This window comes from Chinchilla lanigera, unplaced genomic scaffold (genome assembly GCF_000276665.1).
Source record: "Chinchilla lanigera isolate Chin_1 unplaced genomic scaffold, ChiLan1.0 scaffold00070, whole genome shotgun sequence".
In the NCBI taxonomy this organism is placed as follows: Eukaryota; Metazoa; Chordata; class Mammalia; order Rodentia; family Chinchillidae; genus Chinchilla; species Chinchilla lanigera.
This window is the reverse complement of record NW_004955471.1, coordinates 5,052,030-5,076,914: the sequence shown is the minus strand read 5'-3', so window position 1 is coordinate 5,076,914 and position 24,885 is coordinate 5,052,030. Positions and strand designations below refer to the sequence as shown.

At 45.6% G+C, this 24,885-nt stretch overlaps 1 protein-coding gene across 1 annotated transcript in view; it reads left to right on the top strand.

Moving 5' to 3' along the window:
* Lrba (LPS-responsive vesicle trafficking, beach and anchor containing) overlaps positions 1-24,380 on the top strand; it is a gene marked incomplete at its 5' end in the record, with an annotated part of 597,162 nt that extends 572,782 nt beyond the window's left edge. Inside the window, 4 exon segments of the mRNA XM_013522882.1 lie at positions 11,532-11,633; positions 14,652-14,848; positions 18,094-18,245; positions 23,338-24,380. Coding sequence (XP_013378336.1) covers positions 11,532-11,633; positions 14,652-14,848; positions 18,094-18,245; positions 23,338-23,428 — 542 coding nt within the window. The 3' untranslated portion in view covers positions 23,429-24,380.
* Between the last annotated feature and the right edge of the window lie 505 nt (positions 24,381-24,885).

Here is a 24,885-nt window from a genome sequence, read left to right as displayed (position 1 = left end):
ATTAACTCCTAGCAACGCCAGTAATGAAGAGAAAAAATAAAAGAGTAACACAACAGCACATGTAATACAAATTTTAGAAAACTGTAATGTATCCTGACTGAATTAAATTACCTTTCTCAGCCTGAACCTTGTCCTTTCTGGCCCCTTTATAATATCTGATGTCCCAATTTAATTTTGTTTTAGCTTTGAAGGGTGAATCTGGGAAAAAGACAAACAGGCACTTTTTCATATTAGAAGAATTTACACACATTAGAATAGAAAAATGAAAAGACTGGTTGAAGCTTTTTGAAGGAAAGTAATGAACAAACACAAAGACATTTTTACTGTGTGTAAACTGTTTTCCGCATCTACACAAGCTGCCTGAGATTTCATAAGCCTCCGCCTCACGGATGGCTCCACGACACAGGCCCTGGAGTGGGAGCTGCTCGGCGAGGGCTCTCGGGGCGTGCTCATTCCCACGCTGTGTCTTTAGGTGCAGAGGAACGACCTTTGGGGAGGGCTTAGGCTCTCACATGCGATACGGCCTGTAAATGCACACGACGCCTCAACTTTGAATTTTTTATTTTAGACGTTTTCTTTCTTGAAAGGAAAATAAACAAATGGAAAAAAAACCTAGGCGGTTGCTTTTTGTGCACTTGATAGATCTCATTCAGCTGTGTAGTTGCTGCTATTTAAAGCCCGTGAGAATAGCAAGTTAATTGTGTTTGCTACAGTCATAGGCTGTGTGTCCCATTTTCTCCCTATCTGACATTGGTGCTATAGATAAAGTTGATAGCTGAAGAACTGTTTTTTAAAAATGTGCTGTCCTATATTAATACACATATTACCTGAGCAAAATCTGGCTAATTGAAACTGCATACAACTTACAAATAGTATTATTTGGGCCTTTTTAGAAAGACATGTTTTATGAAACCTGCTTAAAGTACGCAGCAAAAGCCTTGCCTTCCTGCACCCAGATAGATTTCCACCTTTCACTCTATTGTCTTGGGAGCATTAGCTGCCCTAGCATGCAGTTCTCTCAATGAGAAGAAAACTGAAAAACAGAATGCCATTTAGTTGCAGATTTTTCAGATAACGTTAACATAAAATTTCAGTGAAAGATGTTTTCTACACGGAAACACAACACCTCTTTCCCTGTTACCCTTTGTGTTTTAGGGCCTAATGGTGTCCAACAGAGCGTTTTTCCAAGGTGCTTATTCTTCCTTTAGAATAAAGCTGTCCAGACTGCCCATTTCCAGATCCTGGAGAAAATGTGCCCTGCTGCACTGGATTGGTATTTAAATACTTCAGACTGTGACATAATTTTATTTAGTTAGATAAACAAGATGAAAATGTACAAAATAGTTGTTGTGTATTGGCTATTTTATAGTACATTTATCAATAGTAAACTTGAATTTTAAAAATTAAGTGCTTATTAGGAATTTTTAGGGATTGGAGTAATGTTTTTAAAGCCAGAGTTGATTAGCTTCACAAGCAAATGGTCGCTGACAGTGAGGTGCTGCGCAGATTTGTGTGTGTGGTATTTCAGGAAAGTAGTTTTCCATTCTTGCATTCTGGTTTTGATTTGATTGAAAGGTGGCATATTTTTCCTCTTTGCAATCAGACATGCTAATCTATGTCAGCTTTCTCCTTTATGGGAATGGCGTCTCCTGAAAAAAACGAAGTTCTTTTTTTCATAACAAGATTCTGTTCTTTAAGAGTATTTCAGCACCGTTAATTAGAAAGAAGGTTTTATTAACCATAAGGCCAGCTCTAACAGACCACAGAGCTGTTTTTTAAAGTACTGTATGCCATAGCGGCCCTGTTTTTTCTCTGTCTAAAACTTCATTTTGTTATACTCTCATCAATCACTTAAGTCATTACCGTAAATCCTACTGTTGTTAATTTTACTAGTATCACCCTAATGAGACATTCCTGCTATAATTAAAAATGAATTCTAACTTTAAGGCATTCTAAATTTTTTTTTAATGAATTTAGAATGATCTTGCCATATGACTATAAATACCACTGATATACACATAGACTACTCATGGAGTCTGTAAGAAAAGTAGTATCGTAATACATCCAGGTGTGAATTATTTACTGGTTTCCTCTGTGCACATGTGCTTATGCATATGTATATTTTTGTGCACATATTTAGGAATTATGTCCTTTTTATCATAAAGCCGAATATGTTTTACCGAAGCTACTGACAAATCCTTATTCTTTGTCTTGCCAAAATATAGGTGGATGTAACACAAATAGCATTCCTCTCTGGAAGTAGGTGGCCTAGAGCACCATCTGCTGGATATGTTTGGAGACTTAACATTGGGAAATACAAAAATTAGTACTTGGACACACAGGTGTATTTTGTTTTTAAGTGCCTGTGGTATAGTATTTGTGGATCTGAAATGCCAAGATGTGTACATCTGTGTTGAACCATATATATTTTTAAGACCAGATCACTTTAATTTTTCTTTTACCCCTCCACCAACCTGGATTTGGAGTTTTATAATAAATATTTTAAGGAAAAAGTAAGTACAGTTATATGCCTGGTAACACAAAGCACTACAATTTCTTAGGAGATAAACTGATTGATTGCAGGTCTTTAATAAGCTGCAATTAGGGTATATTGTTTAGGGAATATTTTAAATTTAGGTTCTTTGTGTTCACTAGACCTTGCATATGAAAGCAATGCTTGAGACAGGTCGCCTGTGTATACCTGGGATATGACTCTCGATCCGATGTGTTGCCAGGGGCCTGAGCTCCTGAGTCTCGTCCGAAGCTTCCCTTCTGGCCCTGCTTGTGCAGTGCATCCCTGCACTCAGACTACGCGGTGTTTTTCTTTTTCCTTGGCGTATTCATCAGGCAGGGTTTTGAAGCAGTATGTTGGCAGTGTTGAAGTTCAGGTGACATTAAAAGTTTGTCTATGAAATTCTCCAGAAGGTCCAGGATGTTTAGTGCTCCATGATGTAATGCAGGCCCTCAAGTTCCAGCAAAACAACTCTGTATTTACTGCTTGTAACTAATAGTAGATGTGGTAAAAGGAATTATATTCATATGGCAAATGAATACAACCTTAATGTGCACCATATGCAGAGTGGTGGGGTGATGTGCCAATATATCACATTTATTTACCTTGTTTGGTTGTAGAGGAGAATGACTATACCATTCAGCCCGTGGGCAATAGCTATTTAAATATGAGAACAGAAGAACTGGTGATTTACGTCCTCAGATTGAAACTGAATATCTTCATGTGTAGACTTTAATAGCGCCATACCAAAGAAAGCTGTCTAATACTTTATACTCGGATAGAAGTTTTAATTGCAAACAATTGCTGGAATTAATTTATGAAGGTACAGATTCCCGCCAAGTGTCACTGTATAGGTTCTCAAGGAAATTGTGGGGCGTCTTTTTTTCATTTGAGAAGCTGCAAATGATACTGTGAGCTCTGTACCCTTTCCTCTCATCCACAAGGATCCTTCTGCTCTTAGAGTACAGCGCAAACTGCGAGTTCGCGTGGATGCGCGCGCATGTGTGACGTTACTTAGCACTGCCAGTGTACGTCCACGCAAGTCCTCTGGAGCAACATGTTAAATTGACTTTACCACTTTCCAGAAAGTTCATTTCATGAGAGAAACTGTAGGACAGCTTTCTGCATACAGACCTCGGATACTCCTGAGAATTTTTGAAAAGACAGCCATTTTACATGAAATTCAGACACACGCTGGTGTGTCTTATCTTTGGCACAGCAACAGTTATCCTGTTTTTTCTAGTTGCCTCAGTTTCCCTGTGCTGTGCCCACTTAAATGGCTTTACAGAGCGGAAGCGTAAAGGTGTTCCTGGCAGGACTTTTAAACTTTGTTTCGTCGGTTCCTTTAACACTGCCATTACCTAGTTAAGTACGTATATCACTTCATATCATTACCTGTGAGGTTTTTAAAGTAATTTTCCTCACATTAAGATTTTGTTTGTTTTTTTGTTCTGTTTTGTTTTTGGTTTTTCTCCGGTACCGGGAACCGAACTCACGACCTTGCACTTGCCAGGCAGGCGCTTTGCCGCTGAGCCAAATCCCCAGCCCCCACATTAAGATTTTGAATTTCAAGTGTTTTCAGATAGAAAAAACATTACTTAGAATCCTTCTTCCTTTTATGCTTAACATGCCATGATTATTCAGCTTTTTAGCTTTAATTCTTATAGCTGTGGCTTTTCATACCTAGGAGATCGCTTTATTTCCTTGGGGTAAGTCAAGGTATCTTTAATAGAAGTAAAAACCTTCCATAGTTTTCAGAGTACCTTATGTAGTTTAACAAAGAAACCCTAAAAATGTTAAGGCAGACATATTACAGAGAATTTTAAGTGATTTTAATATTTAGGGTAAGTAGCTTTCTAAATTTTAATTTATATTCACAAAAATGTTCTTAGCTGAACAAAATTCAGTACAGTTCTCCACCTACCTTTATTCTTTTTGGTGGTCTAATTTTTTTTTTTGGTGGTCTGATTTTTAATATTTATATTACAAGACATTTATATGTAGCTACAGGACCTATGGTTTTTCTCCGGTGCTGGGAACCGAACTCACGACCTTGCGCTTGCCAGGCAGGCGCTTTTGCCGCTGAGCTAAATCCCCAGCCCCCGCTACAGGACCTATGGATGAATGGGAGCTGAAAATCAAGGTCTACTGAGGGAAATCAATAAATAAGAAGTCTCAAGAAAGTGGAAAATGGACTGAGCGTGGTGGCACACGCCTGTAATCCCTGTGCTGTGGAGGCTGAGGCCGGAGGGTTGCTGCAAGTTTGAGGCCAGCCTGGGCTGTGCAGTGAGACCATATCTCAAAAACAAAAACAAAAAAACTAAATAAATAACAGTAGAAACAAAGTATATTAGTTGAACATGGTCCCTCTAACAAAGTACCATCTAACCGTTACCAAAGATATCTTGCGTTTGTAATACTGATGTGGAGGAATATGCTCTCACTATTGCTAATTGCAAAAAAAACCTATATATATGACATCATACAAGATTTTATGCCTATGTGTGTATATTCACATTTTACACATGCATATAAAAATCTGGAATGACAGCCAGACACAGTGTTAGCAGTATTTATAGGTAATGGAATTTGGAGGCAGGCTTTCATTTTCTTCGCCAGAGTTTGCTAAGTTATCTGAGTGCTTAGCAGTGAGTATGTCTTATTTTGATAGCGAGAGACAAGGACACCGTCCTAACTTGTGGAAACATACCTGACGATTGTAATATACCTGTGGCACCCGCTCCCAGGTGCAAGGCTATGACCAGCTGTACTCAAGTTCAGAGGGATTGTCGGGCCAAGTTGGAAAGTCTAAGACACGGGTGAATGGGAGAAATGAAAGTCTGACTTCCGAAAGTTCCTGCACAAGGAACAAAAGCAGTGAGCATCTCTCTGCCTGGCCCGTAGCACAGGCTCAGAAGTTCCACTGGCACTGAAAGTTTTTCTGACAGAGGCTGAGAGCAGGCAGCATTCTGCTTTTGTTGCTGCTGCTGCTACCAGAGGATAACCCGGCGGGCACTGGCGAGAGGCCAGGCACTATCTACACCACGCTGTGCGTGAGCGCAACCCTCCCAACACCCTGTGTGGCGACCACCCTCACCGTCGTGGCCTTAGAGATGAGGCGCAGAGAAGTTACAATGTGGCTTTCCTTGCTGCTCTGGGCCAGAGCTCCTCAGCTCCGTACTAGAGCTGGAGGAACCTGCCCACGGGGGCTCCCCGAGCTGGCGAGCAGGCGGGAGCTGGAGTGTGGGGGTATTTTCTTTTTTCATGGAGGTGCTGGGAATGGAACCTGGGGCCTTGCTTAGGCTAAGCCTGTGCTCACTGAGGTATACTCCTAGCCACTGGGATTTTGTATTTTTAAAATATCATCACATATATAACTGTAATCACATACTTGTACAAACTCAGTTTTTAAGGTAGTTTTAAAGGATGATTCCAGCATCTTAAGTTTGTATGTGTATGTGTGTGTGTGTGTGTGTGTGTGTGTGTGTATACAGGGAGGATAAGAAATATGATTAACCAAAAACTTACAGTTTTAAACCAAGATTATCTTATTCTCATTAACAATTCTATATTCTTAACAAGGGAAAGCTACCAGAAAGTTCTGTCTTGTGCTTGTCACACCCCAAACACAGCTACAGCAGCCCTCTGCACGCGGCATCGCGATCACATTAACGCATTTTCACCAGAATGACCGTGATGAATGGAGAGGTGAGCAGAGGACAGGGGTGGTGAAGAATGAATGAATAGGACAAATTTCAAATAGTTCTTATTTGCATAATTAAAATGTAGTATAATTCCCATTGAATTATTCCATAGGAAGCTAACGGAAAAGTTCAACACACACTTAACGGCCACCCCCATTTCCACTTCAGGAAAGCCATTTCCTTTCTTCATTTACCATTGTGGTGAGCCATGTGAAAAAGCTTAGTTTTCACAGAAACATTCTGTAGCAGTCAGCTGTAATTAAAATGGAACAAAAGGCACATGCAAAACACAAGTATCTTTCTGTAGGAAATATCTGGCATAGCCTATATAATTAGATTTTCATTGTTTTAAATCTATTTATTCTTGAGAACTTCATTATGTATTTAGTTGTTTGTTTTTAGTCTATAAGGAGTGGGGATATAGCTCAGTGCTGGTGTACTTGCCTAGCGTGTATGAGGCCCAGGGTTCCAGCATCCGTATGTATGATTTGCATGGTTATGGTAAGCTCGTTGACAACACTTGATGCAGTGATCATCTGATTTCTTCTGTGTAAATACTCTACTGCTGAACATCTCCAGGCACCAATGATCATTTAAAATCAAGTCACTTTCAAATAAAAGGCTAATTCCGTTCCTTCCCTTATTTCCAAGCTCCCTGCACACGACACATTTCAGTAAATGTCCTTAATGCAGTGGAAGTGAGGAGGAACGGATGAGCAGCAAGCGAGCTGCGTTAATCCACAGCCCACGAGTCACGTGACCTAAGTATCACTGGGAAGAAACAGTCTTGTTCGTATGAAACTAGGACTAGGAAATGTTGAGCCTACTCCACAGATGCTGCTGGAGAGCGAATTTATGAATTGAGGGAATTCACTCTACTGATAGCAAAAGAGAACGTTACAGTGCATTTTAAAGTGATTTAATTTTCATAAGACCAAGGAGGTGATGCCAGAAATACTAAGAGCTTTATTGATGATTTTTAACAAATAACTAAAAGTTTGCCAGAAATATATGTCTGGTCTGTTTTTACCTGGATTATTAATTCATTTTGCCTTAATGGAGATACACCTTAAGAAACATTTTTCCATTGGGTATTTATGACCAGTATACTAGAGAAATTACTGTTTTCTGTCTCCTCTCAGGTGTAAAATTTTAAGTGGTCCAGAGTCTACTTGACAGAGAAACATACTTAACATTATGAGGGCACCAAAGAAGCACACTTAATAAGAACATTTCTGTCCATCAGTGTTAAAGTAATTCAGCTAATATTTTAAAACATAAGCCCAGTATAAATGCTAAAAGGGTATACTAGAGCTCCTGCTGTGTTTGAGTGCAAGTTGGTTGATATAATAGTATAAGTTATTAGTGATATGCACTGTTACGTGCTAAGGAAAGCACAGCTTTAAAACCTGGCGTGTCCTGGTATTCAGGGAAGGATTTGGGCTGTCTTTAATCTCCTTGACTGGTTCATGTGCCTCGAAGGCCATCCATAAAGATGCTAGGAGCATCCTTTTCAGCCTTTGGCCAGGATTTGCATCAGTGGTCATAAACCTGCTCTCTGGACAAAGGCCCTTTCCTTTGAAGTAACTGCTCAAGCTTTTCAAAGCATCCTAGAAGTCTGTGCTCTTTCTTTTCTTGTTTTCCTTTAAGAGTCCAAAGTGTAGCTTCTTAAACCAGCAACAAGGTAAATTTTTCTCTCAGTATTAGTGAAAGCCATGACGATTTTTCAAGCAGTAAGACTTTTAAAAGTTCTTAGGGAAATCTGTTCTGCTTCTGAACATGTCGCTTTTGTTAGATCCCACTATCCCGGCAAGCAAAGGTAAGGACTGTTTGTATCCATTAACTATTAAAAATCATAATTGAAAGAAGTAGCCTGCATTTTTTCTGAAGACCCTCCCCTGCCCCTTCATTTGGTTTAGTGACTCCAGTGGGAGACTGGTGATAGTTTTGGAGTCTTTGAAAGTGATAAGTGGGCAGAATCATCTTAGTTGTGCTGCTTATTCCCTCTGGATATTCAGCCTCTGAGGTGACAAGTGGTGGGACTGGGCTGAAGGGGCCGCAGGTTCAGATTCCACAAATGTGGAGGGGTTTTGTCTTGCCTTTTTGTGGGCTGTTATCACATGCACTCTGCTATGATCCAGGACATCGGTGTGTGTGGTGTAACTGGTAAAAAGACCAATCCCACGAGCCACATGGAAAGCCTGTGTCCTGCCTCTGACATCACCTTCCCCATAGAGAGTTCGTTCCAGTTGGCCCCCAAAATGTCTATTCCACTAAAACTGTTCATATTTGTTTGGTTTACATCATGTATCACATAGTTACATGTTCTGTAGTGAAATTTTAATATTTAAAGCCCTTGGTTTATTGGAACTTAACAAAAATCCAACAGGTATTTCTTTTGAACATACTTTTTTGACAAGGAGAAAACATAAAGAATGTTTGGTGTATAGAGCAGACGAATGGAGCACGAAGGTGAGGCCATAAGCAAGAGCGAGGACCTCTTTCCGAGTGAGCGGTCTCCTGCCTGCTGCTGTGGAATGAGGGTTTTGGGAAGCTATGTGGTTTCATTTCCTAGAAATGCAGGGAGTTGAGCAGTCTCTTTATGGGAAATCCAATGAGTGTTTTTGAACCAGTTCCCTGAGAAGAACCTGAAGATCCTAAGTCTGCCCTTATGCATTTGATTTGTTGTTGCTCTTTCTTGTTTTGTTTGTTTGTTTTTTGTTTTTGTTTTTCTTTTTCCACTCAGATTTCTTGAATTGTCTAACCTCTTCTGGATTAGAGAACATTTTGCCAAACCTCAAAGCCAAAGTCCTAGCACTAAACAGTTCTTTACTTAGAGAGCAGGCCCTATGAAAAAAGGGGGCTTTTTTTAGTTTTGGAATTATCTGTATGTGTGTGTGACTTCTGACTTGTGGAGTTAAAATGAGTTGGTATAATTTAGATTCTTGGAAACTAGTATCTTGTAAGTAAAATATATTTATAAAAACTTAATTTGACTTTTCTAAAAAGAATGCTTCCATCTTAACCCACTTTCTAGAGCTAGTCATGAAGCTGCCTAAACTCTGACTGTATAGCCCTAAAAAACTTCATACAGTATTTCAGCTCTTACTATAAAAGAAGTGCAGTGGGCAGCAGTCTGTTCTCTTCTTCCACTGTGCTTCTGAGAAAATATTGTAAAACTTAGAACACAAAAAGCATTGTATGCTTGGTGACGTTGTCCTCTGGGTCCGGGTCCGTCTGCCCTTTGTTTTCTTTGGGCTTCAGTGGAGATCGGTTTTCTTTGCCGTCAGTTCTTCAGACTTCCAGCTTCACTGAGGAATCCCATGGCAATTCCGGTCACAGTGCAAATCTCACCCTTGACAAAATGGTAACTCATGAAAACAAACAAAAAGGAGTAATCATATATGTATGCCTTAGCTTATAACAATTTTAGTTGCTGATTTTAAAAAGCTGCCAGTACACGTAGTTAGACAGTAATTTGAAAAATAACACTGTGTGCTATTTTGTGGAATTTAGAACTTTATGGGAAAAGGGGTAACCATGAATCAGGGCTAAAATAGTGTTAACTTTTTAAAACAGCATATTTATTTCTAAATTTTGTGGCAAAGGTTATCACTAACAAAGTTTAAATTTTCTCTAAAGTTGTGAACTTCTTAAGAGGACAGTTGGTTTTATGACAAATGTTTTTGTTTCAGAAGATGTTAAGTAAACTTTTTAACTAAGGTGGGTGTGGCCTCCAAAGTTTTAAACACAAAATCAGATGAAATCAGCCACTTGGCAGTGGTCTCCCTTTGTCACTAAGCGTGCAGGCAGGTGTTGATCTGATTTAAATCACCTTCAGAAGTACCTCTCGTCACCGAAGCCCGGGGACACTGGGGGACAAGCTGTGTTAAGGCACTGTGGGACGCGTGCTGGAACTGTTACATGTGCTGCTGGATCCTGGGTCTCCTCTGGCTGCAGGTGGTGGGACCGGGAACGCGGAGCTGGGCTCCTTCCCACATGGCAAGGCCTTGTTTCTCTTGGGTCGCGAGGCCCTGCGTGTTCTGTGAGATCCGTCTTCCTCCCCAGCATCCAGAGCAGGCAGTTTGTGTGAAAGGGCAGAGAACCCATCAGCCCACCGCAGGAAGTGCTGCCTCTGAGGCTGCCTCAGTTTTTGCAGCAGTATGTATTTGCCCTTTGAATTGCAGTGGGTCTCTGACGTGGGTTCCCTGATTTGGCCAGCACTTTCTCCAGGGTGGGTGACTGTAGGACAGCTGTATATCTGGGGCCAGGAGGACAAGTGCTTCCCCCCGGAGTTCCACAGCTGGTGGTAACGACCCGCCTTCTAGGCACATCTGCCCTCTTTGGACTGTGTAGCTATCAGTCACACATACAGCCAGTCCAAATCAAGGGACTCGGAGGACGTCCACGGAAGGCTGCTCTGGTTTCACTCATGAAGGTGCTTGTGTCTTTGTCTGTAGACACTGTGAGAATAAAGAACTAGTTGAAACTAGTTCTCTTCAGGCGTAAATAAGGAATTCACTTGATCCTTGTGACTTGGCGTGAATCAGAGACATTATGGGTATCTCTCTGTGCTGCAGCCTTTCATGGTGTGGGTTGCTTTTTGGTTCGGACAGACTCGGGGTGACTTGTTCTATCTGCCCACGCGCACGTTTGGAAACATCTCGTGTTACTTGGATGCTCCTCTGTGACCCCTTCCTCACCCTCTTCCCCTAATGTGCCGTCAGTATTGGAAGTTATATGCGAGGGCTTACGTTTTTATCCTCTGTTCTTTAAATGAACCATAGAAAAATGTACTTTGCAAGAGCTATGCATCAGAAAAATGCATAACTTAGTAAATGGGTAGTTAAGAGAGACTGCTTTGAGCCATCCTGGACCCTCCGTCACAGTCTTCATCATCATCCTCAGAGCCCCACCGAGGGGGAGAGGGAGCAGGAGGGAAGCTGGTCTCTGAAATGTCAGTTAAGCCACAGGGCCTACTTTTATGTCCTCCGTTCATAAACGACCTCATGGAGGGACTCATTTTTACAGTATCTGGAAAGCAGCTGAGGCATTTTAGAGTGCAGCTTTTGTCATCCTTAACCCTGAACTTTCAACCATTGCTTGTAATCCATAAGGATTCCTTGACATTGAGCATCATGCAATCCTCAAAATCAAACTGTAGCATATAGTTTGGACCTAATCCTAAAATAGGGCTTTTGACAAATTCTGTCTGTACATTAAAAGGTTAGGCATGATGGGAATTAGAAACAGGTCATTACCTAATCTGCCCGAACCTGAACTGATTTGCCTTGTTTATCTGTTTTCTCCTGTAGGTGAGACCACCACCCCTCGGGCCATCCTGACTGGCCACGACTATGAGATCACATGTGCGGCCGTCTGTGCAGAGCTGGGCCTGGTGTTAAGTGGTTCTCAAGGTAAAGCTGGGGCCTTCATAAAATGTGTACATTTCCTAGTGTCTTCTAAAACCGGTTACCACAGACGAAGTTGCTTCCTTTTCTCTGAAACTTTGGCCTGTTATAGTGACCTTTAGCCACGGAGGGTTATTTAAGTTGAAATTAGCAAAAATTAAGTACAGTTGTATTCCTTAGTGGCAGTGGTCACATTTTAAGTGCTGAATATTCGCATGTGGCTAGTGGCTACGGTATTGGATAGCACAGGTACAGAACATTTCCACTACTGTAGAAAGCTATTATTTCACAGTACTGCTCGAGAGTTTCAGGTGCTTTAAAATAATAGCCCAATAACTTTCTCACTTCCATGAGGCAGGAACAAGGCACATCTTGGTGTTCATTTTTCTATCCTCTGACTGGATTGGGTTCCCTCTCACACCTGAGTGGAAACTCCTGACCTTGTCTTTCAAATCTCAGGGCCAGAAGGGCCCGGAGAGGGAGGGGAGAGGCTCTTGCGCCGCTGTGCTCGGAGCTCGGTGCAGGGGGCGCTCTTGTTCCTGCAGATCTCGGCCAGGGCTATTGAGACCGTTTTCCAGAAGCACATTTAACAGATCAGCATCTGATCGGGTGCAGAGCTGTTTCCAGCTCAGGGCTTCTTCAATGGAATCATCCACCCATCCCTTTGCCTCTCTCCTGAGACAAAAACAGTAGCATACTGTCCTGTCTTCTGGGCTTATCTGGTGCTAGAGTCACCTTATCTGTGTCTCGAACTGTAACGGTCCAGCTAACATGGCATAGTAAAAATCAAAAGCGCTGTGCTTAAAAATTTAGTTGATCGGTGAAATGGAAATACCAAGAGCAAGAACTGTATGACTGTTAGATTTTTTCCTTCCTGTTCCCAGTAATTTCATATCTCCTGAGCTAATATGAGTTCTTGGACTACATGGGATCCAAATTAGAGATGCAAAGTAACGGTCAGACTTGGCCAGCCTTGCTTTGCACACTGCAGGGCTGTGCATGACAGTGCGTGCTCAGACCATGCCAGGTGATCCTAATCAATGGGAAATTTGATGAGTTTTCCCGGGCCTCTAAGAGTTTTTGATTAAAAACATTGAAAAAACTGGTATTAGGTGCACGTGTGTAAACATGAAAAATAGTAATATACTAATTTGCAGCATTAAACACGAAAGCATTATCTTTCACGGTGAAAAACGTCTTAGGGCGGCGTGGGCAGTGCTCGTCACCGCGTATTCGCTGAGCGTCTTTTCCAGGACAGGGGGAGTCATCCCTCTCCTTTCTAAGCTTGCACCAGCTCCCAGTCGTTTATCTTTCGTGCTTTCGGTGCCATGACATGCCCCGGAGAGTCCTTTAGTGTGAGCCCTTCTGGGGTCACTCCGTGAATCTTGTTCCAACCACTTCCCTCACGGGCACCCCTGAGCTCCTTTCACTCCTCTCCCGGGTGTGTACCCAGTGTCCCCGCGCTGTCTGCATCGCAGGGGCAACTGTTTCTTCTTCGCTTATGTGCAGTTGAGAGCTCACTCGCAGCTTTTTCATTTCTCCAAGTTCCATCTTTGTCGGCCACTACCCACTTGTGAAGCCTGTTTCTGTAACCTGTCGCCCAAGTTTATCACTGGGAGACAAGGAAGCAACACAGTTACTGCATCTGCTGTCGGGGCAGGAACCGAACGCCAGACACCTGGCTCGCGGTCACCTGCACACCTGGAGAGGGGTGTGACTGCTCGTGCTTCCTGACACACAGCTGCGACACAGCAGGCTGTGGACTGCAGAGCTGGCTGCAAAGCGTATTGTGTAACTGACGTGATAGCTAAGCGTCTGCCTGTCCTGTTGGGGTGTCCGGTGACACTGACTGAAAATCCGTGCATGCTGGGGCTCGGCACAAGCGGAGAGCGCCTGGTGTGTTTACGCTGGAGGGCACTGAAGTGGCTGAACTCCCTGAAGGGCCTAGGAAAGGCTGCGGGCCGTCCTTCCAGAGGCTGCTTTCAGTACAAGCGAGGGGCAGGAAAGGATTCCATGTGGCCTCAACGAATCAGGCGGGACAGTACCGGACACACCCCAGCTAGCCCGCCAGCCTGACCCTCCTCTCCTGGAAGGTGGTCACACGCAGGCAGCTCCGGTACCGAGCCCTTTGCATGTGCATGTGGCAGGAGCCCAGCACAAGAGGCGCCCTGATGTGCGCGGGCCGTTCCTCAGCTCTGTCCTCGTCTGGGCTCTGCAGGAAGTCCTGGGCGCTGCAGTGGGGACAGCAGGGAAACGGACTCAGAAGGAGCCGGTGTGGATTATTTCACGAGGGGGAGGGCGTGACCGGGACTCCCTGTCAGGTGGAGTGGCGGGCAGGGAGAGAAGGCAGCTCGGGCCTCAGGAGCTGCCCACGGGCTCCCGCCCAGGCTGTGGGGTGCAGGCAGAGGCCACGCGTGCCTGACCTTGCAGCTGTTCTAGGTTTGAAAGCCGTCCTACTCTTTCTGACTTCTTCCAGTTTGTTTTACCTCTTGGTAAATTGAACTTCATGAGTAACTTCCTGTCTCTTGAGAAGTGAACTATGTGAGTGGCTTTTCTCCTCCTGCTGTGGAAGGTGAGGAGGATGTGATGTGCAGCATGACACAGTTTTTAAAAAGCTTTCTGCACCCAGTGTGGCACTGTGGTTTTGAAGGATCTGTGCCTGAGACTCAGGTCACAGCCAGGCCTGGTGGCACTACCGGTAACCCAGCACCCTGGGAGGCTGAGGCAGGAGGATCACAAGCTGGAGCTCAACCTGGGCAACTTAGTAAGAGTGTGTCCCAAAAAATAAAAGGGGATGTAGTTCAGCGTGAAGGTCCTGGGTTCAGTCCCTCACCCCCCCACCCACACACCCACACACACACACATACACACTAAAGACTTGGGTCACATTTGTCTGTTTTATTTTTTCCAGTGATGGGGATTGAATTTAGGGCCTAGCTCATGCTGGGCAAGCGCTCTGCCAGAGTCACGCTCTGTAACTAATTCAGTACATAATGAACTTGGTTTTCATTTCTCACCTCTCAGAAGGACCATGCCTCATACATTCCATGAATGGAGACTTGCTGAGGACCTTGGAGGGTCCTGAAAACTGCCTGAAACCAAAACTCATCCAGGCTTCCCGAGAGGGCCACTGCGTCATCTTCTACGAGCACGGCCACTTCTGCACGTTCAGCGTGAACGGCACCCTCCAGGCCAGCGTGGGCACGGACGATAACATAAGGGTGAGTGCCACTGGCCCCTGTAGCCTTGAGTAACCTGGCTGGGTGGCAAGCGAGGCGAGCAGAGACCGGGCACGTTTTCTGCCCACTGTTGTTTTCTGAGTATCCAAGCTAAAATCGATGACACCTAAAATCGGCCCCTCTGCACGCTTAGGCGTCGGCGTAGTGCTGACGATCTTACGTGAGCCGCCGATGCCAGACTTGACTCCCGCACAGACCGACAGGCCCAAGCAGGTCGAGTTGAGGCAGCTGGGCTTCGCACTGTGCTGTGGATCAGGCGGGAACGTCTTCCCTTCGGTACACAGGAGGTGGCCTTGCCGCCGCCCTTCCTGGGTGCGGCTTCCTTTCAGGACAGACTGTTAGGAGGCCGGAGGAGAGCGGCTGTGCGCGGGGAGCTGCTCCCCAGGGCCGCCCCGGCTGCGGGTCAGCTTGGGGAGGACGCTGTGGTGCGGCTGCTGTTCCCAGCCAGCGGGTGAGGTGCGCATGACCGGGGACTGTGAGGGGACCCGGTCACGCTGGGGGGAACATCAGGGAACAAGAGCCCTGGACAGGCGGCACCGGCTTCTTGGCCCAGCGTGCCTTCCCGCGCCGCCGCAGCTCCCCGGGGGGCCTTCCCACGGCACCTGCCGGCTCCACACACTGCCACCCGCCAGCACGCTCGGCTTTTATTTTCCCCTCTTCCCCGTAATACTTCACTTAAACCAAGTGCACATCAGAGGATTTTCCCTTCTTTTCTTTACAATCATAATGCTGATAATCTGTCACTGTGAGTTGTGATTATACTGTCAGCTACACTAATAAATCCATGAAATAATTTGAAATCCCTCACCAGCCCCAGCCCTCGTGGTGGCATTTCCGTCAATCCCAGGCTCAGGGCTGGTCCCAGGCCGCAGCGGGGAGGCTGGCGGCGCTGTGCGGAGCTGCTCTCTGCCCTGCAGCCTCTCTGCTCCCTGTGTCTTACCCCTGCCCCATCTCAGGCCTGAACAATCTCCTGCTCCCCCCAGCACTCCTGCACTTTATCATGCTCACTTGCAAGTGGCAACTGTGTGATTAAATCGAGCTGGCCTCAGATGAGCAACTAACAGCCCCGGGCTCCAGAGCCTGCCGCTTTCCCAGCTCTCCATCTTGGAAGCAAGGGAGGGAGCTGCCGGCTGGGAACCGCTGTGCCCAGCTCTGCCTGCACCGTGTAAGGAGAGGAGCGCAGAGCAAGTCAGTCACCGGCCCAGGCCAGGAGTGAGTTTCTCTCAAATACCAAGCCCGCTGCAGGCAGCCCGGGGAGGCTCTGTGCGGATCGGGGCGCCCCGTCTGATTTTACTGTCCGCAGGCTGCTCAGTGGCGTTCTGGCTAACAGCGTGTCACAGTGCCTCAGTCAGACAAGGTTTAGATGTCTCAGTGAACAAGTCCAACCGGGATAGGCAGCCTGTCCATGCAGTGAAGGTATTTCGTCGTAAAGGGTTACCACTGCCCCACCACAGAGGCTCACTTTTCCTGGGGCTGCCTTGGGGTGTGGTTGTTCCCTACAGACTCCGCTGGCCTGCTGGTACCTCCTAAAAAGCAAGGCCGCGCGAGTCCTCCAAAGCAGTCGGGTTCAGAGGATGAGATTAACACGTCTCCGGGACGCTGTCATGACCTCTAGCCTCAGCCTGGCCTGTCTCTGAGACGGGATAGAATTGAGACCGCCTGCAGGGAGCCCCCACCTCGGCTCTGGCAGCCACAGGAAGCTGAGAGATCTCGAGGGGCTGGCTAGAGTTGTCCACCTGGGAGCTGCCTGGTTCATTTTGAATACAGTCCTGAAAGGCCAGGCGTTATTTCATTCCAGACAGAAGGAGGATTAGAGATTCTTTACCAGAACAAAGACTTAAAGATGAATGTTTTAATTTATGTTTTAATATAGCACTTATCCAGTAAAAAGCCTCAAGTATAAAATTCGAGTGAACCGCAACCATGAGGTTAATGGATTTTCATCAGCTGAATTTTATAACTGTAGCAAATAATTATTGTCTAGTCCTCATTGCACTTTCCAGATACCCTCAGGTTTTGCTATGTGTGAGACAAACGGGGAAAGATACCGATTTTTACTCATTAAAAAGACAGTCTTAGAGAATACGGCTTACAATTTTCTACAACACGTGGGTTATTTTTTAGATGTATTTGTGTTTTTGTATTTTGCATATTTGAGGGATTACTAAAGTGGCCATTTCTGTGAATCGAATGGGTATTAAACAGCACTGTTTTTCTATAATGTGTTTGAAAAATCGTTAAAGTATACATTGAAGACTTAATGCAGTTATGCTAAAGCTCTTGAGTGCAGAACAGCGCAAATAAGAGTTTTCAGAAATGAGAGCTTGTTCTGTCCGGCTGCCGGTGCAGCCCAGATCCCCTGGCTACCACAACCAAGCGGACAGGACAGGCACTGTCCACCTCGGGAAGCGGTCTGTGTGGAATGAGGGAGGGAGGGGAGGCGGAAGCAGGGGTGGACTCGGGCTTCCTGGGCTCTGTATTCCCCACTGTACCTCCCATGAGGGTAGCCACAGCCTGTGCAGCTGGGTCCTGATACTGTATTCCTGGGCATTCAGATTCGAAACCCACAATATCCATGTCTCATGACAAAATACTTTCCCCCCAAGCACTGAAAAATGTAAAACCAGGCAGCAAACCAGGAAGCAGCAGTGGTCTGCGCTAGAACCACAGGTTTGCTTCAGAGAGCGCCTGTTTTATACAGGATCGAAGAACAGCTTCCAAGTCTGCACTGTCTGCTCCAAGGCCTCCGCCTGGAGCTGTGGGCGGCAGCGCTGCCGACCTGCAGGACAGAGCCACACTCCCGCTGAGCTTAGGCAGCCTGAGCCCGGCCACACGGCGCCTTCCCTCACTGCCGCCGGGGTGTCACCTGGCGTGTGAGGCCCTGGGGGCGCACTGCGGGCTCGGCACATCCCCGGTGCGGTGAGGAGCTGCCCCGAGGCCCGCAGGGAGTGCCCGTCCAGCCAGCATTTGTAGAACCGGAGCCTCCTTGCCTCATCCTACAAAGCAGAAATGGAAAACACGGCAACAAAGCCCTAAGCTTTGCCTAACCTTGTCCACTTGATATCTGACAAGTGGCAGGTCTTCTCCAGTCCGTGTCCTGAGAGCGCCAAGGGTCACTTCCCCAGCCCAACACAGCAGTGGACGGGGAGGGGGGCACCTGGAGGCTGACCTCTTGCCAGGGACCCTTTCCGTGGACCGCACCTTGACGGCGTTGCTGTGTCCCACAGGCCATGCAGCTGAGCCGGGACGGGCAGTACCTGCTCACAGGAGGAGACAGCGGCGTGGTGAGGGTGTGGCAGGTGTCTGACCTCAGGCAGCTCTTTGCATACCCAGGCTGCGACGCGGGGATCCGGGCCATGGCCCTGTCTTACGACCAGAGGTAAGGCGGGAGCTCAGTCTCCCTTGGCAGCCGGAGTCAGATGGGGAGGGACTCCCCGCAGGGCTTCGGTGCGGGCAGAACGGCCCATGAGGACTCGGCCTTCCAGAAGACCTGAAGTGTGCCTCGCGGCACGCGCTCCTGGACAAGCTGTTCCCAAGGAACGGACAGCATCCACTAAGTAGCAGAGGCCTCCGGCCCATCGCCAGGGAGTGCTTTCTGTTCTTTAAACCACCTTTCTTCATAAACAAACGTTCAAGAGCTGCAAATATGTGTAAAAAAAATATCATTTTTGTCCCTGGGGACCCCACGGAGCCCTCTGACATGTCCTAGAACTCCCTAAGTGATAAGTTTTGGGAGGGTAGTCTTCACCTGGCATCTTATTTCCTCTTAATATGTGGTCCTGCTTTTTACCGTGGCAACACACGTATACAGCGTGCCCCGTAAGCCGCTCGCAGTGCTGTGTTGGCGTGAGCGCGCGTGGGGAGGGAGCGTGGCACAGCCGTCCGCACCATCCACGCGGGGCTTCTCACGGCCCGAGGAGGCGCGGTGCGTCCCCAGCTCGCCCCGCTCATACTCCGCCAGGCGTGGCCCTTCTGGGCGCCTTGTGGAGTCCTACAGTGCTCGTCCTCGGCGTGCTCCGTGGATGTCGGGGTCCCGCTCCTTTCCGAGGCTAATACTCCACTGTTTGGACACACCACATTTTTATTCCTCTTTGGCACTTGGGTGGTTTCCACTTTTCATTATTATGAATAATCTGCTGTGAACATTGGCCAATGAATACCATGCAGGTCCCGCTACAGTTTTTGGGGGTGTACACAGGAGTGGAACTGCCGGGTCATGGTAATTCTGTTCCGAGTTTCTGAGGAATCCCCGAGCTCTTTTCCACAGTGGCCGTGCCCCTGCACACCAACACGCCCAGCGTCTGATCTCCCACTCGCCCATCAACTCGCGCTCACCGTATCCTGTGTTTAGGAGATGGCTCCCCTTGTGGACTTGAAGCTGTGCTTCGATCTGTGGTTCTCACTGTGGTTCGATCTGCGTTTTCCTAGTGACTAGTAATTCTGTCTTTTCCTTCTCCTTGGAGTTCTTTAATACATAGACAATTTTTATGAAACCTAATTTTTTCTTTTGTTGTTCTTTTTGTGTCATATCTAAGACATCACTGTAAGATCCAATGTCCCTATGTTGTAAGAGTTTTATCATTTTAACTTGTATTTAGCTTTTGCTCTATCTTAGGTTAATTTTTGTACATAATGGTAGGTAAGGGCCCAGGTTCAGTTTTCCATGTAGATACCCACTTCGCCCAGCACTATTTGTTGAAAAAACTGTCCTTCCTCTACTAATGGTCCTGGCACCCTGTGGAAAATTAGCCGACCATATACTTGTGAGCTTACTTTTAAATGCTCTGTTCTGTTAGTCTCTTTCTGCCAGCCTGACCCTGTTTTGATTACTGTAGCTTTATAGTTTTACTGTCAGAAAATGTGAGGCCTCCCATTATGATGTTCTTTTTCAAGATTGTTTTGGATATTTGGGATTCCTTGAGAGTCTATATAAAATTTAGGATGGTTTTCTATTTCTGGGTAATTGTGACCGGAGTTGCAGTAAATCTAGCGATCACTTGGGTTAATACTATAACATCTTGACAGTACTCTTCAAATACATGAACATGTGCTGTTACTTAGGTCTTGTCTTTAGCAATGTTTCATAGTTTCCATTATGCAAGTCTTTTCTTGGTTAAACATTCCTATTCTGTTCTGATACTCTGTAAATGGAATTGGTCTTCATTTCCCTTTCAAATTGTTCATTCTTAATGTATACAAATCCTACTGATTTTTAATCTTGGTTGTGTATCTGCAAATTTGCTGACTGCATTTACTAACTTTGGGGTGTATGTAATCTTTAGGATTTCCTACTTACACTGTCATGTTACCTGTGACCATTTTCTTTCTTTCCAATTTAGATACTTTCATCTCTCTTTCTTGCCAAATTTTGTCCAGGACTTCAGGTACCATGCTGAGTAACAGTGGTGAAAAGTCAGCATCCTCATTTGTTTCTGATCATAGAAGAAAAATGAGTCACCAGAGTATGTCAGCTGTGGGTTTTTCATAAATGCTCTTTGTCATTTGAACTATTTTCTTTCTAGTCCTAGTTTATAATGAAAATATTTTTTCAGATGCCTTTTCTGTATCAACTGAAATAACGACATGGTTGTCTTTCGATTATTCTTTTAATGTAGTATTATGTTGATTGTTGCATATTGAATTCTCCTTAAATTCAGTGAGGGGTAGGGGGACTCACGCGGTCATGATGCATAACCCTTTTACTGTGCAGGTGAGTTCAGCTTGCTAGTATTCTGCAAGTAAAATATTTGTATTTATAAGGGATCTTGGTTGCAATATACAGTGTAGTTTTTTCATTCTTCGATAACAGAAGTGCTGCTCTCACTGAATGAGTTAGCCAGTGTTCTCTGCAATTTTCTAAAGTTAGAGAAGGACTGGTGGTACCCCTCCTCAATATTTGGTAGAACTCACCCACGAAGCCAGCTAGGTCAGAGGTTTTCTTCAGTGGGAGGGTTTTTATTTCTGATTCAACCTCTGTGCATCTGTTCAGATTTCTGTTTCTTCGCGATTCAGCTTTGGTATGTTGTGTCTGAGAACTTGTGCATTTCATCTAGGCTCTCGAATTTGCAGTTCTATAGCTGTTCCTAATAGTTCCTTAATGATATTTTGTTATTTCCCTCATGTCCCTTTGTGAAGTTTTTTCCCTTAGTGTAGCTAAAGTTTCTCAAAGAACCAGTTTTCATTTTTTTCTCTGTTCCAGTTGTTTCCCTCTTTCTGCTAGCTTTGGGTATAGTTTGCTCTTTTTCTAGCTTGTTATGGTACAAAGTTAGGTTTATACGAAGATTTTTTTCCTTTAGTCTATGTGTGTACAGCTAGGGATTTGTATTTTAGCCATGCTTTTGCTGCTTCCTGTTTTCATTTACCTCAGGGTATTTTTAAATTCTCCTTATGATATTTTTGTTTTGATCCATTGTTTATTGAGTGTGATGATTAATCTTGTCAGCGTGGCTTGAGAGCCGCCTCAGAGCTCAGTGAAGCACACAGCGGGGTGTGTCTGGGCGGGTCATGGGTTCAAGACCTTAAAGAATGTCTTAATTACTTTGCTCCTTGCTGAGACAAAATACCTGATGCCCGAAGTTAAAGGAGGAAAGGTTTATTTAGCTCACAGTTTGTGGTTTCAGTTCATAGTTAGGTGGCTCCAAGGCAGGCGTGACCCATGCAGAGGGGCATCACAGAGGAGAAACGGCTCACGGCAGGCAGAAGTAGCAAGCAGTAAAGGACCAGCCAGTGACCCTCTTTCTGTCCCTTACATTCCATCCAGGGGGCAGCACTCACACCCGGGGTGAGCCACCCTTAATCCTACCCAGAAGTATGCCAAACCCATCCGTGGACTCATTTAGAAATCCCACCCTCTTGAGCCCTGCCTTACACACTTAAACCCCACATCACACACTGTAGATCCAGCCACCTCTGAAAGCCCCGCCTGTGACCACCGAGGCTGTGGGGGACATGTAGACACAGCCGTAACAGGGCCTTCGCCTGGCCCTCTCCGGCTCTTCCCCTCCTCTCTGCTTCCTGCTGCCTTGGGGTGAGCAGCTGTCCTCCGCCAGGCCCTGCTGCTGTGCTGGTTCTGCCTTGGAGCCAGCTGACCAGAGTGATGCTTTTAAATTGACTTTCTCAAGTACTCTGCTCATAATGAAAGAAAGCAAATGTATCCAAGTTCTGCAAATTTATGAGTTTTCATTTTCCTGTTACTGATTTTTAGTTTCACGTTATGATCAGAAGAGTGTTATGATTTCAGTCATAGAGTCATTAAGACTTGTTTCGAAGCTTAATATATGGTTTATGTACAGTGGTTCCTGCACACTGGAGAAAAACGTACATTTTGCTACTGCTGGGTGGGTGGGTGCTCTAGAAACGTGTTGGGTCCAGTCGGCTTCTAAGATTGTTCGGGTCGCCACTTCCTTGGCTGCGGTCTTGTTCCCCCCTTACTGAAAGTGAAGTTACCAACCCACCACCACAAAACTGTGTCTCCCTTCAATTTTCTCAGTGTTTGCTCCATGGATCATGGGACTCAGATGTTTAATGTACGTGTGTAACTTTTAATATTTTCCAAGTGAATTGACCTTTCTGTGGGTATATGTAGTAGCTGTGTCTTTTGAAACAGTTTTTGACTTAAAGTCTGCTTTGTCTGGTATTAGACTGAAGGTCTCTATGTTAGCATTTACATCTGAACTGAGTGTTTTATTGACAGTCTCTGGTTCGAGGCCTTTTTTACCCATTCTGCTCATCTCTGCCTTTGGCTTGAACTTTATTCTCTTTAAATATAAAGAAAGAGTATGGAAAGGCTTACTCTCGCCACTTACTTCCGTGTGCCTTAGCATTTGGCTTCCTATCTCATCGCCGCCTTCTTTCGTGCTGACTTTTTCTAGTGCTACATGCAGCCCCCGACTTTGCCGTGCAGCACTAGGGAGGGTACTGGGTACAAGTTCCTAAGGGCTGGTCCTAACCAAACTATTGAGAGAAGGACCTCAGAGCAGCTGCAAGAAAGACCCCTCAGAGCCGCATGTGTGTCACCCCAGCCCTGTGGGAGACTGAGGCAGGAGCATGCAGAGCAGTGCAGAGGCCCTGGTGCAGTCGCGTGTACCACCGCCCCACCGCCAAAAACAAACCGCTCCGCAGCAGCAGCTCCCGCCTTAGTGACCCCTGCACCGAGCCACTGCGTCACGAGGACCAGGCGCTGGCCCGGAGGACAGCTAGTGCTCCTCTGCACCAACACAGACCCGCCAGCGCCATCTCCACCGTCAGCAGCAACCTGACGTTGAAATGTTGTGGTCTGCTGGGCTGTGCGACGCTCCCTGCACAGCTGGCTGCACGGGTGTGCGCTCCCGAGCTCCCTCAGGCCTGTGCCTCCGTCCTCCTCCCAAATCGCGGTGCCCCGCTGGCTTCCGTCACGGGTGTGGGGCGTCCTTCCTTTGTAGCCAGTCCTCGGGAACACAGGTCTGTAAACCCCTCCCTCTGGCCTCTCGCAGGTGCATCATTTCTGGCATGGCTTCGGGAAGCATCGTCCTGTTCTACAACGACTTCAACCGGTGGCATCATGAATACCAAACCCGCTACTGAGGTGACGCCCGCCTCGGCCCTGCCGCGGGCCGGGCAGGGAGGACCCCAGCGCTGAGATAGCTACCACACCTGAATGTAACTTAAATTTGCTTGACCGAGCAAAATATTTTTAAAATTTAATCGCTATTTTTGTAGACTTCGCTTGACTTTTGGGGGGAGGGGGACAGCAAAGCAGAAACTGGTTGCTGGGTTCTGTAGTTTAAAAAAAATCTATATTTTTAGTCATAATGAGAACTCTATTTTCACCAATTATGGAAACCATGCAGTGAAGCCCACTGTTCTAGCTATATTCTGAAAAACATTTCCCATGTACCTGGGATCATGAGAAAGACTTTTAACAGAAGGGAAATGAGTTCTACGACTGGGGTAGGGAATTTTATGCTGTACTTTCGGTCCTGTATTTTTCCAAACAATTGTGTTTCTTTAATGTTCAGATTTCTGGGATTTAAATACTAATGTTTAAATTATGGCAAATGTAAATTAAAATATCTCAATGAAGTATTTCTGTATTATTCTTCTTCAAGCATGTTTTAGAAAATTATGTTTTGGGGGAGGCTCTTTTACCATATGGTAAACGTAAAGGATCTAAGTTATAGCACGTGTGAACTAGTTACCATTTTTCCTGATCTGTCGTCCTCATAGCACAAGATGAAATGATGGAAATGCTCTTGGGCACACAGCCTTTGCTTTCTCTGAAAGTCAGCGCAAGTACAAAGCTCCCGCGGGTGGCAAGGAGCAAGGTCACCAGGTGCTGCCAGCAACACCCCTTTTACCTTTGTTACCAAACCGCCTCTCCCTTCCTTTTGATTAGTGATTTGTACTAAGAAACAATGTTATTTTGGTGTTGTATAATTCTACTTTTCTAGTAGATTGCTGTATGGAAATCTGTGAAAAATATTTGAGAAAAGGTCTGTATTACATAAATAAATCCTTTGTATGTTGTGAACTTCGAGCTGGAGCTGACTTCATCTCTTTTTCCATACATCTTGCCTATGTGGGCCCCTCCCTTTTTCCTTTTATCCTACACGTTTAGGTATTTTCTAAAAGCCAAGCTTTGGAATGAACAATTCACTTTGGCAACAACAACAAAACTTGAAAATAGGATTTGTAATTAGATTGTTGGGAATATCTTTTCACCCTTAAGTTTTAAACATAGGTAACACACAGCGATCACCCCAGACTGGTTCTGCCGCGGGCTTTCACAGTAAGCAGCCAGAGACTATAGGTAACATGGAAACCTTTCTCTGGCCAAGTCATCCCACTTTCTGGGACATCCACAAGTAAGCCAGGCCCAAACCTTACAACTGGCCAAAGGACTCCACAGTACCTACCGGCTCCTCTAAGACTCATCATTATATTATAAACCACTGAGAAGAAAAACACTGGGTGATGAAATGTGAGGCAGGGAAACTACACTTAAAACTGCAGAAATACTCAAGTTCCTGGTAAACTGACCG